Source organism: Ranitomeya variabilis, chromosome 7, assembly GCF_051348905.1.
Source record: "Ranitomeya variabilis isolate aRanVar5 chromosome 7, aRanVar5.hap1, whole genome shotgun sequence".
Classification (NCBI taxonomy): domain Eukaryota; kingdom Metazoa; phylum Chordata; class Amphibia; order Anura; family Dendrobatidae; genus Ranitomeya; species Ranitomeya variabilis.
The window spans coordinates 7,982,751-8,000,747 of NC_135238.1; the positions used below are offsets into that span (position 1 = coordinate 7,982,751).

The 17,997-nt window shown below is 45.7% G+C and overlaps 1 protein-coding gene across 3 annotated transcripts in view; it reads right to left on the bottom strand.

Moving 5' to 3' along the window:
• The window catches only part of LOC143785136 (serine/threonine-protein kinase dkf-2-like), a 372,992-nt gene that overhangs the window by 4,575 nt on the left and 350,420 nt on the right, over positions 1-17,997 (bottom strand). For all 3 annotated transcript variants that reach the window (XM_077273814.1, XM_077273815.1, XM_077273813.1), the window contains one exon: positions 7,075-7,207. In XM_077273814.1, the coding sequence (XP_077129929.1) occupies positions 7,075-7,207 (133 nt within the window). The remainder of the gene's footprint in view (positions 1-7,074; positions 7,208-17,997) is intronic.

Below are 17,997 nucleotides of genomic sequence, written 5' to 3' on the forward strand. Positions count from 1 at the left end.
ACCGTGGTAATTTGGCTCCTCTCTGTTGTGGTAAACTTGTGACACCATCACCATCACTACTGACTACCAGCTTGTATACCTTGTGTGAGAGGTTGTCAGCCCCACTCCCTGGAGATAACATCACTGGTATAATGACATGTGATCACACACATAAGACCGCACCCTTTCTACACTTACACAGTTGTGGATCTGCATACATTATTGCACATGATCTAAGTTGTACCTGTGCTTCCATGTCAGAGAGATTTATGAAAGTTTTTTGTTGTAGATAATTGATGAATATTTTTCCTCATCTGCAATTACCACAGTTAGGCTGCCGTCACACTATCAGTATTTGGTCAGTATTTTACATCAGTATTTGTAGCTAAAACCAGGAGTGGGTGATAAATACAGAAGTGGTGCAGATGTTTCTATTATACTTTTCCTCTATTTGTTCCACTCCTGGTTTTGGCTACAAATACTGTTCTGTCTCCGCCATCTAATTTGTTACCCCCGATTATTTGGTTGCATAATTGCAGTTTCTCAGTATGCAGTATTGATATAGTCATACCTTTATTTGTAGTGCTTTGGCTCCCTCTAGCGGTCAGAGTCATGTTGACAGTTCTATTTTTCTGTTCTGCATTTTTTATGTCTGATTCTCCTCCCTTGCAATGCATTATGGTAGCCCAGCCTACATTTACCTCCATTTTTCCTTCACTTCTTCTAGTTTGCCTTCCAGGGAAGACGCTTACACTTCATTCCCCTTGCGATTGCATTGCCGGTATGTCTTTATGCTCTCTGTAGATATTTCTGCTCTATATTAGCCTAGCTTAACCAGTTGCACTCCTAGTTCAGTTACTAGCCTTCTAAATGTTATGCATAACGTTTATCATGTGTAGTATGTATCGTTCTATACCATGTACTGATTCCATGTATATCATTGTTCACAGTTTCACCGCATCAATATACCACTACGTTTAATAAAGCACAGACTCAACCACAGTCTCCTTATTGGACCCCGGTATAGCGGTTTAGCTGACTGGATAGCTACAATGAGCCTGCCTCATTTAGTGAGGACAGAACAGTGAAACGGCAGCCATCCATCTAGTGGGATTCAAGTCACCGGCTACTCAGAGACTAAATACAGCTACAGCAATCTCTGCACAGCCAAGCACTTTCCCAAGACACCATGTCTCACAAATCGCATAGAACAAGATCTGTTACTTCCGTTTCCTCAAAGACAACATCCATCAGCAGCGCGGTCGCCATTGCCTGCGCAAATGCTGAAGCCGCCAAAATACGAGCGAGCTTTGCTGACCAAGAGATGCAACTTAAATTAGAAAAGGCACGCCTAGATGACGAAGAGAGAAGGTCACGCTTAGAGAGAGCACGCATAGATGATGAAGAGAGAAGGACACAGTTAGAGAAGGCACGTGTGGATGCTGCCTTAGAAAGCCTAGCAGCAAAAAGGGAAGCTGCCGCAGCCCTCGCCGAAGCAGAATCACTAGAAGCCGTACAAAACCCCAAGCTGCATAGCCAAAGCAGTATGTCGAGTCTGGAGTTTCCACTACAAGACTCACCACAACGCACATCTCAGTATGTTAATGAACTTCCTGATCCAAACTATAACCCTGAATCAGTACCAAAACAAGAATACGACTGCGGAATATGTTGGCGCTATATAAATAAAATTATTATTATTATTATTATTAATACGACGTCTCCAGCGAAGTGAGCGAGAGTCATCACGAGGCTCAGCTCCAGGACAGAAACAAACTTGAAAACGTGAGACAAAACAACTCTGCTAATGACTACCTAGCCCCTCATCAGGTAACCAACGTGGATCACCCTGCTGACACACCATACGTCAGACCGAAGCAATACGACACCGGCTGGCGCCACCCCGAGGACACTAACAGGTATGAACGCACCTCACATCACTATCAGGGCGATCCATCACCAGTGTACTCCGCTGACAATCGGTTCACGACAGAATTTGCCAAGTTCTTCACACGACGTGAACTGGTTGCCAAGGGACTCATGAAATTCACTGACCAAGCTGAAGGTTACAGAGCTTGGAAAGCTTCCTTCCAAAATGTCATTAGAGACTTGGGGCTACAACACAGGGAAGAGATAGACCTGTTAGTCAAATACCTGGGAGGAGAGTCAGTCAAACACGCAGTAAGGATCAGAGACATTAATATAAACCGCCCTGAGACCGGCCTCAAAGAGATCTGGAAGAGGCTGGATGAGTGTTACGGCTCAGCAGAAGTAATAGAAAGAGCCTTGTTCAAAAGAATCGATGACTTTCCTAAAATTTCTAACAAAGGTCTCCAGAAACTTAGAGAGCTAAGCGACCTACTAAAGGAAGTCCAAGTTGCCAAATACGAGGACGACCTACAGGGACTTGCATTTCTCGACACAGCCAGAGGTGTTAACCCTATAGTCCAGAAGTTGCCCTACAATCTACAGGAGAGGTGGCTCACACATGGTTCCACGTACAAATACAAACACCGTGTTCCATTCCCTCCCTTCTCCGTTTTTGTAGACTTCATACACCAACAAGCGAGAATTAGAAACGATCCCAGCTTTGACTTTGCAATGCCATATGCCACACCATCACCACCTGCAAATCCACGCAGAACATCTGTGGCAGTACACAAGACTTATGTTTCTTCTCCAGGTTCTAATTACAGGTCTGCTGGCTGCTCCCAATCAGAGACAAAGGTGCAGGACCCTGACAAGCAGTGCCCACTTCATCAGAAGCCTCATCCTCTCCTGAAATGCAGAGCCTTCAGAGGAACATCTATGCCAGATCACAGAAGCTTCCTGAAAGAAAACGGTATCTGCTACAAGTGCTGCTCGTCCACAACTCATCTCGCCAAGGATTGCAAGGTCAGTGTAAAATGCACAGAATGTGGCACCACAGACCATAACACTGCTCTACACCCTGGCCCGGCTCCATGGAGTGCACAAAACACGCCAGCTGACAGTGAGCATGGTGGGGAGGAAAGGAAAACTGATACAGCTACGCCAGAGATCATTTCACAATGTACCGAGGTCTGCAAAGGGACAATAGACAGTAGGTACTGCTCAAAAATATGCCTCGTCAGAGTATACCTAAAAGGCCATAGAGACCAAGCTGTAAGACTGTATGCTATCTTGGATGATCAAAGTAATCGATCCTTGGCAAGATCAACGTTCTTTGACCTATTCAACATCAAAGGGCCAAGCACTCCCTACTCATTAAAGACGTGTGCAGGTACTGTGACAACAGCAGGCAGGAAAGCTACAGACTACCAAATCGAGTCATTAGACGGACAATTCTGCCTACCACTACCTACGATCATCGAATGTAACCAGATCCCAGACAACAGATCTGAAATCCCTACGCCAGATGTAGCAATCCATCACGCTCACTTAAAACAAATAGCACGCCTTATACCGGAACTCGACCATCAGGCCCAGATAATTCTGCTGTTGGGGAGAGATATCCTGCAGGTTCATAAAGTGAGACGTCATATCAATGGACTCCACAATGCTCCCTATGCCCAAAAGCTAGACCTAGGATGGGTCATAATTGGCAACGTATGCTTGGGACGCATGCACGCCCCATCTTCTGTGACAAGTATGCTGACAAAAACATTGGAGAAAGGATGACCATCTCTGTTTCAACCTTGTAACAATGAGTTCCATGTCAGGGAACTGCCACACAGCATCCAACTGCCCAACCATTTAATAGACTTTACTCATGACAGCAGTATAGTGTCGGGAAGCTGTGAGGATCAGTTAGGGGGCACAGTCTTCCAGAGAACTAAGCAGGACAACCAAGTGGCAATGTCGGTAGAGGACAAGTTGTTCTTAGAGGTAATGGACAGGGGACTCGTTAAAGATGAGACCAACAGCTGGGTCGCACCTCTTCCCTTCAAAACCCACAGACCACGTCTACTGAACAACAGAAATCAGGCATTACAGCGTTTCTCCTCTCTCAAACGTAATCTGCAAAAGAAACCAGAGATGAAAGATCACTTTTTCTCCTTCATGTCACAGATTTTTGAAAACTGTCACGCAGAACTAGCTCCCACTCTCAAAGACTCTGAAGAATGCTGGTTCCTACCTATGTTCAGAGTATACCACCCTAAGAAACCAGGCCAGATTAGAGTCGTGTTCGATTCCAGTGCTAAATTTAATGATGTCTCCCTGAATGACATTCTACTGACAGGACCAGACCTCAATAACAAACTGCTGGGAGTACTTATGCGCTTCCGCAAGGATTCCATTGCCTTCATCGCTGACATCCAGCAAATGTTCCATTGTTTCCTTGTGAGAGAGAGAGACAGGAACTTTCTAAGATTCTTCTGGTACAGAGACAATGATCCCACTAAAGAAGTCACAGAGTATCGCATGAGAGTGCACATCTTTGGCAACAGTCCCTCCCCTGCAGTCGCCATTTACGGACTCAAAGGGTCGGCTGAGGAAGGAGAAGCAGAATTCGGAGCAGATGTCAGACAATTCATAGAAAAGGACTTTTATGTTGACGACTGTCTGAAAGCCATGCCTTCAAATGAGACTGCCATCAGTCTTCTCAGGAGAGCCCAGGACATGCTTGCCTGCTCGAACCTTAGGCTTCATAAAATAGCCTCAAACAGCCAAGAACTCATGGAAGCGTTCCCTTCTCAGGACCTATGTAATGGTCTCAGAGACCTGGACCTGGGGTCAGACCCCGCACCAATGCAACGCAGCCTCGGGCTTCTCTGGAATCTACAGTCAGACACTTTCACCTTTCAGGTCAACCAGGAAGAAAAGCCTTTCACACGCAGAGGCGTCCTGTCTACCATCAACAGTCTGTACGATCCCTTGGGTTTCGCAGCTCCTGTTACTATACAAGGCAAGGCCCTACTAAGAGACTTAACTAGGGAAACATCTGACTGGGATGCACCTCTGCCACCTGATAAGAGGATCCAGTGGGAAGGGTGGAAGAACTCGTTAGCAGCCCTCTCCAACCTGAATGTGCCAAGACCATACGCCCCTGTGCCATCTACTGAGATACAGAGCCAAAGACTGTACGTATTTGCAGATGCTTCCGTCAAAGCAATTGCCGCTGTTGCCTACCTCAAAACTGTAGACTCCAAATGTCAGTGCCACATTGGTTTCATTATGGGAAAGGCCAAACTCGCACCACAACCAGAGCACACTATACCCAGGTTAGAGCTTTGTGCCGCAGTCCTAGCCGTTGAGTTAGCAGAGTTCATCACATCCGAAATGGATATCGACCTTACACAGGCCAAGTTCTACTCAGACAGCAAAGTAGTCTTGGGATATATCCACAACGAAACCAGGCGATTCTACTTTTATGTCAATAACAGAGTGCTACGAATCAGGAGAGCAGTTCATCCAAAGCAGTGGCATTACATACCCACGGACCAGAATCCTGCAGATCATGCAACTAAAGCAGTTGACGCAAGTCGACTAGGAAGCACAACGTGGCTCTCAGGACCAAAACTATTGTACATTGAGGAATGTTTTCCAGACACCTTTGAACTAGTAGGAGAGGACTCAGATGCTGAAATCCGCCCTCAGGTGTCTACACTTCATACAATGACCTCTGTTATCCAGTTTGGATCTTGCAGGTTCGACAGATTCTCAAGTTGGAAGTCACTTACTCGAGCTATTACCTGCCTGACTCATATAGCTCGCTCATTCAGGACCACCAGAACTTGTGGCACAGAAAAATGTAAAGGTTGGCATCTTTGTAAAAATACCTATGTTTCCTCTGACTTAGAGTTCTCTAGAAATCACATCATCCTCACTGTTCAAAGAGAAACCTACTTTGCAGAAATCCAATGTCTCATTAACAAAGCTCCAATACCAATGAGCAGCGTATTGAGAAAACTCGACCCATTCATCGACAACAGTGGCCTACTGAGAGTAGGGGGCCGACTCAAAGAAGCTGAGATGGAGTTTGTGGAGAAATTCCCTCTTATATTTCCCGGAAAATGTCATGTTGCCTACTTAATCGTACAACATTACCACAATCTGGACAAGCGCCAATGGAGACAGGTACAAGGTCTTGCAAATACTTTCTGGGACAGGTGGCGCAAACAATATTTGTCTACCCTGCAGCCACGTACGAAGTGGCAATCTACTAAACCTAATCTGAACGTAGGTGACCTTGTTCTTGTGAAGGACTGTCAAATTCACCGGAACCAGTGGCCACTTGGTCTAGTTACCGCAACGTTCACCAGCAAGGATGGCAATGTCCGCAAAGTTGAACTAAGGATGACCAAAGGGAATGAACCTAAGACATTTTCCAGACCGGTATCTGAACTGGTCCTATTGTTGCCTTCGGAAGAAAGGAGTAGTGACATCCGTTGATGTCAGACGGGGAGTGTTCTGTCTCCGCCATCTAATTTGTTACCCCCGATTATTTGGTTGCATAATTGCAGTTCTCAGTATACAGTATTGATATATTCATACCTTTATTTGTAGTGCTTTGGCTCCCTCTAGCGGTCAGAGTCATGTTGACAGTTCTATTTTTCTGTTCTGCATTTTTTATGTCTGATTCTCCTCCCTTGCAATGCATTATGGTAGCCCAGCCTACATTTACCTCCATTTTTCCTTCACTTCTTCTAGTTTGCCTTCCAGGGAAGACGCTTACACTTCATCCCCCTTGCGATTGCATTGCTGGTATGTCTTTATGCTCTCTGTAGATATTTCTGCTCTATATTAGCCTAGCTTAACCAGTTGCACTCCTAGTTCAGTTACTAGCCTTCTAAATGTAATGCATAACGTTTATCATGTGTAGTATGTATCGTTCTATACCATGTACTGATTCCATGTATATCATTGTTCACAGTTTCACCGCATCAATATACCACTACGTTTAATAAAGAACAGACTCAACCACAGTCTCCTTATTGGACCCGGTATAGCGGTTTAGCTGACTGGATAGCTACATGAGCCTGCCTCATTTAGTGAGGACAGAACAAATACTGATGTAAAATACTGACCACATACTGATAGTGTGACGGCAGCCATATAGTCATCCCAGTGATGAAGCAGATTAATGGCTCTGATCTGTGCTGCAACTCATACCTTTATAGGACATTCCTGCTTGTGCAGGACGTCGTGCAGGTTTGCACCAGGAATATACTCCAAGACCAGTAGGATGGCTCCATCCCTCTCTGTGGCTGCTAGGCACTTCACTATGTTAGGATGCTGCAATTTCCTTTATAAAGAAACACACACATATACTGTTAGCGTAAGGAAGGGGTTCATGTCTTCAGACCTGCTAAATTTTGCTGAGTGTTCAAGGTTTCAGGGGAGCACTGAAGCAGAGAACTGGTGAGGATTGGGACCAAACAGCTATTAATTCTGCTTTCTGCTATCATGTATGAACTTCCTAAATTTATGTATGGATTGCCCATTAATGAATGGTATGAATTAGAGATGAGAAAATAAATATAAATAGAACCTAAATTGTACTGAAATTTAGCAAAAATCCACATTTGCCATAATATAGAAATTTTGCAATGCATTGTCGCTCAGTTACAGATAAATGACAGGTAATGGCTGCTATTTTTTTGAACTACTAAAGTAAAAATAAACAGAGGAGCGGGAGCGGTGAGCAGTAAAGTATATGTATAATGTTTTTATTTTATTTTTCACATTCTACACTTATTATGCTGTAGAGCCTAGAGGGACTCGAGAGCATAAAAAAAGAAGATTAAATTTGCAGAGAATAAATTTTCTGCAAATCTAATTTTCTGGGGAAATCTGCATGAACATGCAAATTCGATTTTTGCCTGATCCACTCGTCTCTAGTATAAATATACAAACATTCTGGGAAAGACCCAGAGATTATTGGTAATCACATGCCTTTGTGTTTCTTCTGTTCACATCGGCCATAAACTGAATCCTAGAAACTTTGAGCTAAAGTAATTTTTACTCTAACAATAAATGTATAAGTCATGAATCTGAATTTTGGGTGATTAATATAACACAAACTGAGTAATATTGCAGATAGCTAGCCAATATTTTGTTGGAAGTTAAAGGTTCCCACAGGAGTTAAAAATTAAAAAAGATGATACTCACCTTGCCAAAGCCAGTCTCTGCTCACGTACCACCAGTCCTCCTCGCCGACTAGGGATCAACATGTCATGACTTGTGTTGCCCCGACACAATGACGTTACCTGAGGTCTAGTCACTGCAATGCATCACCCTGACATCATGTGCTCATGTGAAGTCTAGTCTCTAATGTGTCTTCTCAGTGTCATGAGGTCCCTTGATGGCTAGTCAATGATTAGTCCTTGTGCAACCCCATGAAATTGTAATAAGCAGGCACTGGGATGCAGTAGCACAGATAATAATAATTTTTATTTATATAGCGCCAACATATTCCGCAGCGCTTTACAACTTATAGAGGGGACTTGTACAGACAATAGACATTACAGCATAACAGAAATCACAGTTCAAAACAGATACCAGGAGGAATGAGGGCCCTGCTGCTCGCAAGCTTACAACCTATGAGGAAAAGGGGAGACACGAGAGGTGGATGGTAACAATTGCTTTAGTTATTTGGACCAGCCATAGTGTAAGGCTCGGGTGTTCATGTAAAGCTGCATGAACCAGTTAACTGCCTAAGTATGTAGCAGTACAGACACAGATGCTGCAGAGTAGGGATAAAATATATTTAATTATTTAACAGTCGGAAAACTCACAGGGAGATAGTAGGGTAAGCAAATGGTACAAACGTAAAACTGAATAAACACTGGTTAACTAAACAGTCGCTTGTTAATGGTTCCACTTATCATGACTCCGCAGCCGGTCACTCTCTGAAGGCCCCGTGGATCGCAGAATATCGACGGTGTTCGGTGTAATGTCTGCTGGCGTCCTCACCTAGCACACGGTTCTTTTTCTGGCGGCAGCGGGCGGTCTCCATTTCTACCCGTTGAGCCCCTAGTCCATATATTTGTGGAGTAAGAGAGTAGAGCTCCCCACAAGATTCCTCTCGGCACGGGTCTCCTTAAGCAGCCGCTGTGACCTGAAGGGCTGCACTGCAATGTGTTACTCGGCATGCGCCTCTCTGGATATTGGCCGACACCCGGATGTCTGTACTGCGATGCTCAGTTGATTGCACACCCCTTTCATCCTGGTTACTGACTCGCTCCAGCTGCAATCTTGTTCCCCCCAGGAACAGGAGGTTCAACCCCAGCAGTTCCGGATCCAGTGTTTCAGCAGCTCTGGAAGCCTCGGTCTTCCCTTCTACATCCCTGCCTTCCTTTAGCTCACCATTCCACGGGCGAGAGCTCCTTCACCAGTCGTTTGCACTTCTCAACTTCTTGGATAATTCTTTGCCAGATAAATTGATCTTGCTCATAACAGGAGAGAGGCACTCCAGCTGTGGTTCGCTCTGGCTGACGTAGTTCGGGCTGACTTGTGGGCGGTAAAGAGATGCTCTGACCAGGTGGGTCTGCTGCTTTAGCGATTTCCAATGTGGGCGACTCGGTGTTCATCTCCCCGGGGATGGGGGGGTAGGCAGCACATCATTGAGCCTTCGGCACGAAGCTAACTCGCTCTCTTCTTCATCGAAGTTTGGGACCAGAGCTGGGAGCACCTCCCAGGCTTTTACAACTCTCCACTATTTTTGGGTTCTTTGGACAAGCAGGGTCTAAATATGTTACGATGGACTACTCTAGTGGGTGCTCCTTCCTCCTCTTCAGGATGAGCTTCATACACTGGACCATCGGGACTAACCCATCGTGTCACTCGGTGTGGAGTCCGCTTCCACCAGCTTTCCAATTTTCCCCGGGGCTGGTTATTCCAGGCCAAGACTCGGTCCCCGGGACTCAGAGCTGTCCTGCGAATAGGTGGTGCTTCATGGTGTTTAAGTTCCTGAAACTTCATCTGCACCAGTCGATGGAGAGTCTGCAATCGGTCCCGATGTTCCTTAACCCAAGAAGACTCCTCCATCCGTGGGTAGTCCTCCTCCGGGTCCAGTTCCAGCTCTGTAATCTCTCGTCCTTTTCGCCCGAACAATAATGTGTATGGCGTGAACCCGGTCATGCTGTGCACTCGGTTGTTGTACTCCCACACCAGCTCTGCCACAAACTCAGGCCACCATATCTTCCAGTCTTCATCCAAAGTGCGTAACATCTGGATTAATGTTCGATTGAAGAGCTCAAAGGCCCAATTCCCATGAGGGTGTTAGGGAGTAGTTCAGGACTTCCCAATTTGGTACAAACAGTGTAGTTCTTCCATAATTCACCCCTGGAAGCAGGCACCTTGATCGGAGTGGATTCTTTTTGGGTAGTCACATGCCTATTAAATCTTGACAGATAGCCTGTGCAGCTGATTTGGCAGTCTGATCTCTAGTTGGAGTTAACACGGCAAATTTGGTGAAGTGGTCGGTCATCGCCAGACAATGTTCTTAGCCAAGATGCGCTGGTCCTACAGTCAGATACTCAATCATCAAGAGTTCCAAAGGGGTGGAGGTAACAATTGTTTGTGTTGGAGCCCGCTGTTCTGGGGGTTTAGCCAGCTCAGCTTCTGCACTGTTGGCATGCATCTTCCACCGCATTCCTTTTTTCATGGGTGATACACCAATCTCTGTAGCCATCAGAACATTTTCTCTGCACTGAAGTGAGCCCCTCGCTCATGAGCCTTCGGTGGCCACCATCTTGATCGACTTCTCCGGGAGCATTACTTGCCAAGTCACTACTTCTTCTTGCAACAGTTGCACCTTCCAATATTACAATCCATCTCTCATGCAGTCGTTCCCACTGTCCTAGAATCCGCAGGGCGCCTGAGGACTGTGCATTCCTCTCCCTCCAACTAGGAAGTTGCTTCAATGCCACCCACTGTCTCAGTTGAGCAGTCTCCTTGTCCATCTGATGGAGTTGGATCCAGTCATCTCAGGACTGCCCCAGTATCTGATTTTCAGACTCTTCCTTGATTTGTCCCTGCATTGCCACCCACGATGTGGACAGGTTTCGGATTACAGGAATCTTCTCAGCCTCAAGCTCCTCATCTCGGTCACAGCCAGGACGTTAGTGTGTCACCCTGGAGAGGGCGTCGGCATGAGTATTCTCGGCCTTGGCCCGGTAAACAATCTTGTCATGATACTTCACCATGCGGGCTGTCATGATCTCAATGGCAAGAGATCATAGCATCAGCATATATAGGAACTAGCTCTTGGAAGATGGAAACTGAGCTGACCATGAACTAAACCTAACGCACAACTAGCAGTGGCCGGGTAGCATGCCTACGTTGATTCTAGATGCCCAGCACCAGCCGGAGGACTAAATAAAGCTAACAGAGGAAAATATTAGTCCTAGCTCACCTCTAGAGAAATACCCCAAAAGGAGACAGAGGCCCCCCACATGTATTGGCGGTGAATCAAGATGAAATAACAAACGTAGTATGAAAATAGGTTTAGCAAATTTGAGGTCCACTTACTACATAGCAGAAGACAGAAAGGACACTTTCATGGTCAGCTAAAAACCCTATCAAAACACCATCCAGAAATTACTTTAAAACTCTGGCATTAACTCATAACACCAGAGTGGCAATTCCTGTTCACAAGAGCTTTCCAGACACAGTAACGAAACTACAGCTGTGAACTGGAACAAAAATGCAAAAACAAACATGGACAAGAGTCCAACTTATCTAGTAGTTGTCTAGGAGCAGGAACAAGCACAGAGAGGCTTCTGATAACATTGTTGACCGGCAAGCAACTAACAGAGCAGCAAGGTTATATAGCGACTCCCACATCTTGATGGGAACAGGTGAACAGAGAAGATGAAGACACCAGTTCAATACCACCAGTAGCCACCGGGGGAGCTCAGAATCCAAATTCACAACAGTACCCCCCCCTCAAGGAGGGGGCACCGAACCCTCACCCGAACCACCAGGGCGATCAGGATGGGCCCTATGAAAGGCACGAACCAGATCAGAGGCATGAACATCAGATGCATTCACCCAAGAATTATCCTCCTGGCCGTATCCCTTCCACTTGACCAGATACTGGAGTCTCCGTCTGGAAACACGAGAGTCTAAGATTTTCTCCACAACGTACTCCAACTCACCCTCAACCAACACCGGAGCAGGAGGCTCAACGGAAGGCACAACCGGTACCTCATACCTGCGCAATAATGACCGATGAAAAACGTTATGAATAGAAAAGGATGCAGGGAGGTCCAAACGGAAGGAAACAGGGTTAAGAATCTCCAATATCTTATACGGGCCGATGAACCGAGGCTTAAACTTAGGAGAAGAGACCCTCATAGGGACAAAACGAGAAGACAACCACACCAAGTCCCCAACATGAAGACGAGGACCAACACGACGACGGCGGTTAGCAAAAAGCTGAGTCTTCTCCTGGGACCACCTCAAATTGTCCACCACCTGCCCCCAGATCTGATGCAATCTCTCCACCACAGCATCCACTCCAGGACAATCCGAAGATTCCACATGACCAGAGGAAAATCGAGGATGAAACCCCGAATTACAGAAAAACGGGGACACCAAAGTGGCAGAGCTGGCCCGATTATTGAGAGCGAACTCCGCCAATGGCAAAAAAGCAACCCAATCATCCTGGTCAGCAGACACAAAACACCTCAGATATGTCTCCAGGGTCTGATTAATCCGCTCAGTCTGGCCATTCGTCTGAGGATGGAAAGCGGACGAAAAAGATAAATCTATGCCCATCCTAGCACAGAATGCCCGCCAAAATCTAGACACGAACTGGGTCCCTCTGTCAGAAACGATATTCTCAGGAATACCATGCAAACGAACAACATTTTGAAAAAACAGAGGAACCAACTCGGAAGAAGAAGGCAACTTGGGCAGAGGAACCAAATGGACCATCTTAGAGAAACGGTCACACACCACCCAGATGACAGACATCTTCTGAGAAACAGGCAGATCTGAAATAAAATCCATCGAGATGTGCGTCCAAGGCCTCTTAGGAATAGGCAAGGGCAACAACAATCCACTAGCCCGAGAACAACAAGGCTTGGCCCGAGCACAAACGTCACAAGACTGCACAAAGCCTCGCACATCTCGTGACAGGGAAGGCCACCAGAAGGACCTTGCCACCAAATCCCTGGTACCAAAAATGCCAGGATGACCTGCCAACGCAGAAGAATGAACCTCAGAGATGACTCTACTGGTCCAATCATCAGGAACAAACAGTTTATCAGGTGGGCAACGATCAGGTCTATCCGCCTGAAACTCCTGCAAGGCCCGCCGCAGATCTGGAGAAACGGCTGACAATACCACTCCATCCTTAAGGATACCTGTGGGCTCAGAGTTACCAGGCGAGTCAGGCTCAAAACTCCTAGAAAGGGCATCCGCCTTAACATTCTTAGAACCCGGTAGGTATGACACCACAAAATTAAACCGAGAGAAAAATAATGACCAGCGCGCCTGTCTAGGATTCAGGCGCCTGGCAGTCTCAAGATAAACCAAATTTTTGTGGTCAGTCAATACCACCACCTGATGTCTGGCCCCCTCAAGCCAATGGCGCCACTCCTCAAAAGCCCACTTCATGGCCAAAAGCTCCCGATTCCCAACATCATAATTCCGCTCAGCGGGCGAAAATTTACGGGAAAAGAAGGCACAAGGCCTCATCACGGAGCAGTCAGAACTTTTCTGCGACAACACTGCCCCAGCTCCGATCTCAGAAGCGTCGACCTCAACCTGAAAAGGTAGAGCAACATCAGGCTGACGCAACACAGGGGCAGAGGAAAAACGGCGCTTAAGCTCCCGAAAGGCCTCCACAGCATCAGGGGACCAATCAGCAACATCAGCACCCTTCTTAGTCAAATCGGTCAATGGCTTAGCAATATCCGAAAAACCAGCAATAAATCGACGATAAAAGTTAGCAAAGCCCAAAAATTTCTGAAGACTCTTAAGAGAAGAGGGCTGCGTCCAATCACAAATAGCTTGAACCTTGACAGGATCCATTTCAATGGAAGAGGGGGAAAAAATATATCCCAAAAAGGAAATCCTCTGTACCCCAAAAACACACTTAGAACCCTTCACACACAAAGAATTAGACCGCAAAACCTGAAAAACCCTCCTGACTTGCTGGACATGAGAGTCCCAGTCATCTGAAAAAATCAGAATATCATCCAGATACACAATCATAAATTTATCCAAATAATCGCGAAAAATATCATGCATAAAGGACTGGAAAACTGACGGAGCATTTGAAAGACCAAAAGGCATCACTAAATACTCAAAGTGGCCCTCGGGCGTATTAAATGCGGTTTTCCACTCATCCCCCTGCCTGATTCGCACCAAATTATACGCCCCACGAAGGTCAATCTTAGAGAACCACTTGGCCCCCTTTATGCGAGCAAACAAATCAGTCAGCAACGGCAATGGGTATTGATATTTAACAGTGATTTTATTCAAAAGCCGATAATCAATACATGGTCTCAAAGAGCCGTCTTTTTTTGACACGAAGAAAAAACCGGCTCCTAAGGGAGATGACGATGGACGAATATGTCCCTTTTCCAAGGACTCCTTTATATATTCACGCATAGCAGCATGTTCAGGCACAGACAGATTAAATAAACGACCCTTTGGGTATTTACTACCCGGGATTAAATCTATGGCACAATCGCACTCTCGGTGCGGAGGTAACGAATCAAGCTTGGATTCTTCAAAGACGTCACGATAGTCAGACAGGAACTCAGGAATTTCAGAGGGAATAGATGATGAAATGGAAACCACAGGTACATCCCCATGAGCCCCCTTACATCCCCAGCTCAACACAGACATAGCTTTCCAGTCGAGGACTGGGTTGTGAGATTGCAGCCAAGGCAATCCTAGCACTAAATCATCATGTAGATTATACAGCACCAGAAAGCGAATAATCTCCTGGTGATCCGGATTAATACGCATAGTTACTTGTGTCCAGTATTGTGGTTTATTATTAGCCAATGGGGTGGAGTCAATCCCCTTCAGAGGAATAGGAGTCTCCAAAGGCTCTAAATCATACCCACAGCGTTTGGCAAAGGACCAATCCATAAGACTCAAAGCGGCGCCAGAGTCGACATAGGCGTCCGTGGTAATAGATGACAAAGAGCAAATCAGGGTCACAGATAGAATAAATTTAGACGGTAAGGTGCAAATGGAAACAGATTTACCAAGCTTTTTAGTACGCTTAGAGCATGCTGATATAACATGAGTAGAATCACCACAATAGAAACACAACCCATTTTTCCATCTAAAATTCTGCCGCTCGCTTCGGGACAGAATTCTATCACACTGCATACTCTCTGGCGATTTCTCAGTGGACACCGCCAGATGGTGCACTGGTTTGCGCTCCCGCAAACGCCTATCGATCTGAATAGCCATTGTCATTGACTCATTCAGACCCGCAGGCACAGGGAACCCCACCATAACATCCTTAATGGCATCAGAGAGACCCTCTCTGAAAGTCGCCGCCAGGGCGCACTCATTCCACTGAGTAAGCACAGACCATTTACGGAATCTTTGGCAGTAAATTTCCGCTTCATCTTGCCCCTGAGATAGGGACATCAAAGTTTTTTCTGCCTGAAGCTCCAAATGAGGTTCGTCATAAAGCAACCCCAAGGCCAAAAAAAACGCATCCACATTGAGCAACGCAGGATCCCCTGGTGTCAATGAAAAAGCCCAGTCTTGAGGGTCGCCCCGGAGCAAGGAAATCACAATCCTGACCTGCTGTGCAGGATCTCCGGCAGAGCGAGATTTCAGGAACAAAAATAATTTGCAATTATTTCGAAAATTCTGAAACCCAGATCTATTCCCCGAGAAAAATTCCGGCAAAGGAATTCTCGGCTCAGATACAGGTGCATGACAAACAAAATCTTGCAAATTTTGTACCTTTGTGGCGAGATTATTCAAACCTGCAGTTACACTCTGAAGATCCATTGCAAACAGGTGAACACAGAGCCATTCAAAGGAGAGAAAAAAAAAAAAAAAAAAATTTCAGCAGACTACTTATTTCTCTCCTTACTCAGCCAAGGATTTTAACCCTTTAGTGGGCCGGTCAAACTGTCATGATCTCAATGGCAAGAGATCATAGCATCAGCATATATAGGAACTAGCTCTTGGAAGATGGAAACTGAGCTGACCATGAACTAAACCTAACGCACAACTAGCAGTGGCCGGGTAGCATGCCTACGTTGATTCTAGATGCCCAGCACCAGCCGGAGGACTAAATAAAGCTAACAGAGGAAAATATTAGTCCTAGCTCACCTCTAGAGAAATACCCCGAAAGGAGACAGAGGCCCCCCACATGTATTGGCGGTGAATCAAGATGAAATAACAAACGTAGTATGAAAATAGGTTTAGCAAATTTGAGGTCCACTTACTACATAGCAGAAGACAGAAAGGACACTTTCATGGTCAGCTAAAAACCCTATCAAAACACCATCCAGAAATTACTTTAAAACTCTGGCATTAACTCATAACACCAGAGTGGCAATTCCTGTTCACAAGAGCTTTCCAGACACAGTAACGAAACTACAGCTGTGAACTGGAACAAAAATGCAAAAACAAACATGGACAAGAGTCCAACTTATCTAGTAGTTGTCTAGGAGCAGGAACAAGCACAGAGAGGCTTCTGATAACATTGTTGACCGGCAAGCAACTAACAGAGCAGCAAGGTTATATAGCGACTCCCACATCTTGATGGGAACAGGTGAACAGAGAAGATGAAGACACCAGTTCAATACCACCAGTAGCCACCGGGGGAGCTCAGAATCCAAATTCACAACAGCGGGCCACCCATCGTTGCTCCAGGGCCCCTAGCTTTGCATTCTCAAGGTGGGCTAAGGGTTGTTGTCCGTTCTCATCAGAACCTCTAATCTGGATAAGTACTCCACAAACTTATCAGTCATGGCCCATACCAGGGCCAAGAGCTCCAACTTGAAGGAGCTATAATTGCCCGGATTTCGCTCTGAATCATGTAGGGACCAGCTCACATAGGCTATCACCCATTCTTTTTCTCCTTGTACCTGTGACAGGACTGCTCCCAGGCCATGTAGACTCCTGTCCGTGTGAAGGATGAATGGCTAAGAAATATCAGCATAAGCAAGTATGGGGCTTTGGTGAGGGCCATTTTCAAAGCTCGAAAGGCTTCTTCTTGCCGTTCTACCCACTGAAAGGTCTAGTTCTTCAAGCAGGCTGACAATCCCTTCAGCAGTTCCAGCAACGGGTTCTCTATACGGGTGAAGCTTTTCACAAATCACTGCTAATAGCCACTAAGCCCTAGGAATGCTCGTACATCTTTCACCTGTCTTAGGAGTGGGTCATTCTTGCACTGCCACCACTTTCTCTTGTGCAGGTCTTACTCCTTCACTTGGCACTCTGAAGGAACAAATTATGAAAGGTTCTCCATTTTGTTCTAGATTCTCCATTTTGTGTTTTTGACTCCATTTTCTTGTTGCTTAAAGATAAATTCTGTTATTTAATTAGGTAAAAGGTTACAGCTGCCATGAAGTAATTTTATCTTGTTGTTCACAAGCCTGGTATGCAACTAGGCTATGGTTCATAACTGGTATAAAGACCTTGAGTCTTCTGACTCAAGCCAGATAATAGATTCGGGGGTGTATCACTATACAAGACTGAGGCATCTGTTAGAAAAACACATACTATGCCAAAAAGACATGACCATATCTGTAGTTTCCATTTTTCCTGTATTCTTATGGGTAAAGTTTTTCCTGCATTCTTATAGGTTAAGAACTGTGAGCGTGTTCTTATGCTGATTGGTTGAAGTATAATTTCTATGACTATCAAAACTTATACACAATAAAACGGGGGCCAGAGATCAGCTCGATCCCCCATACAGAGACACATGTCTCCGTCTGGTCATTTTCAGTTGCCGGCAATGCCCTGTAGATTAATTTGGAAATCACTGAGTTAACCGTGAAGGATCAATTTAGATCCTCCCTCAACAGTTGGCGCCCGAGAATGTGGGGCTCCAAGCAGGAACGCCTCTGCCCCCCGGAGGACAACAAGACA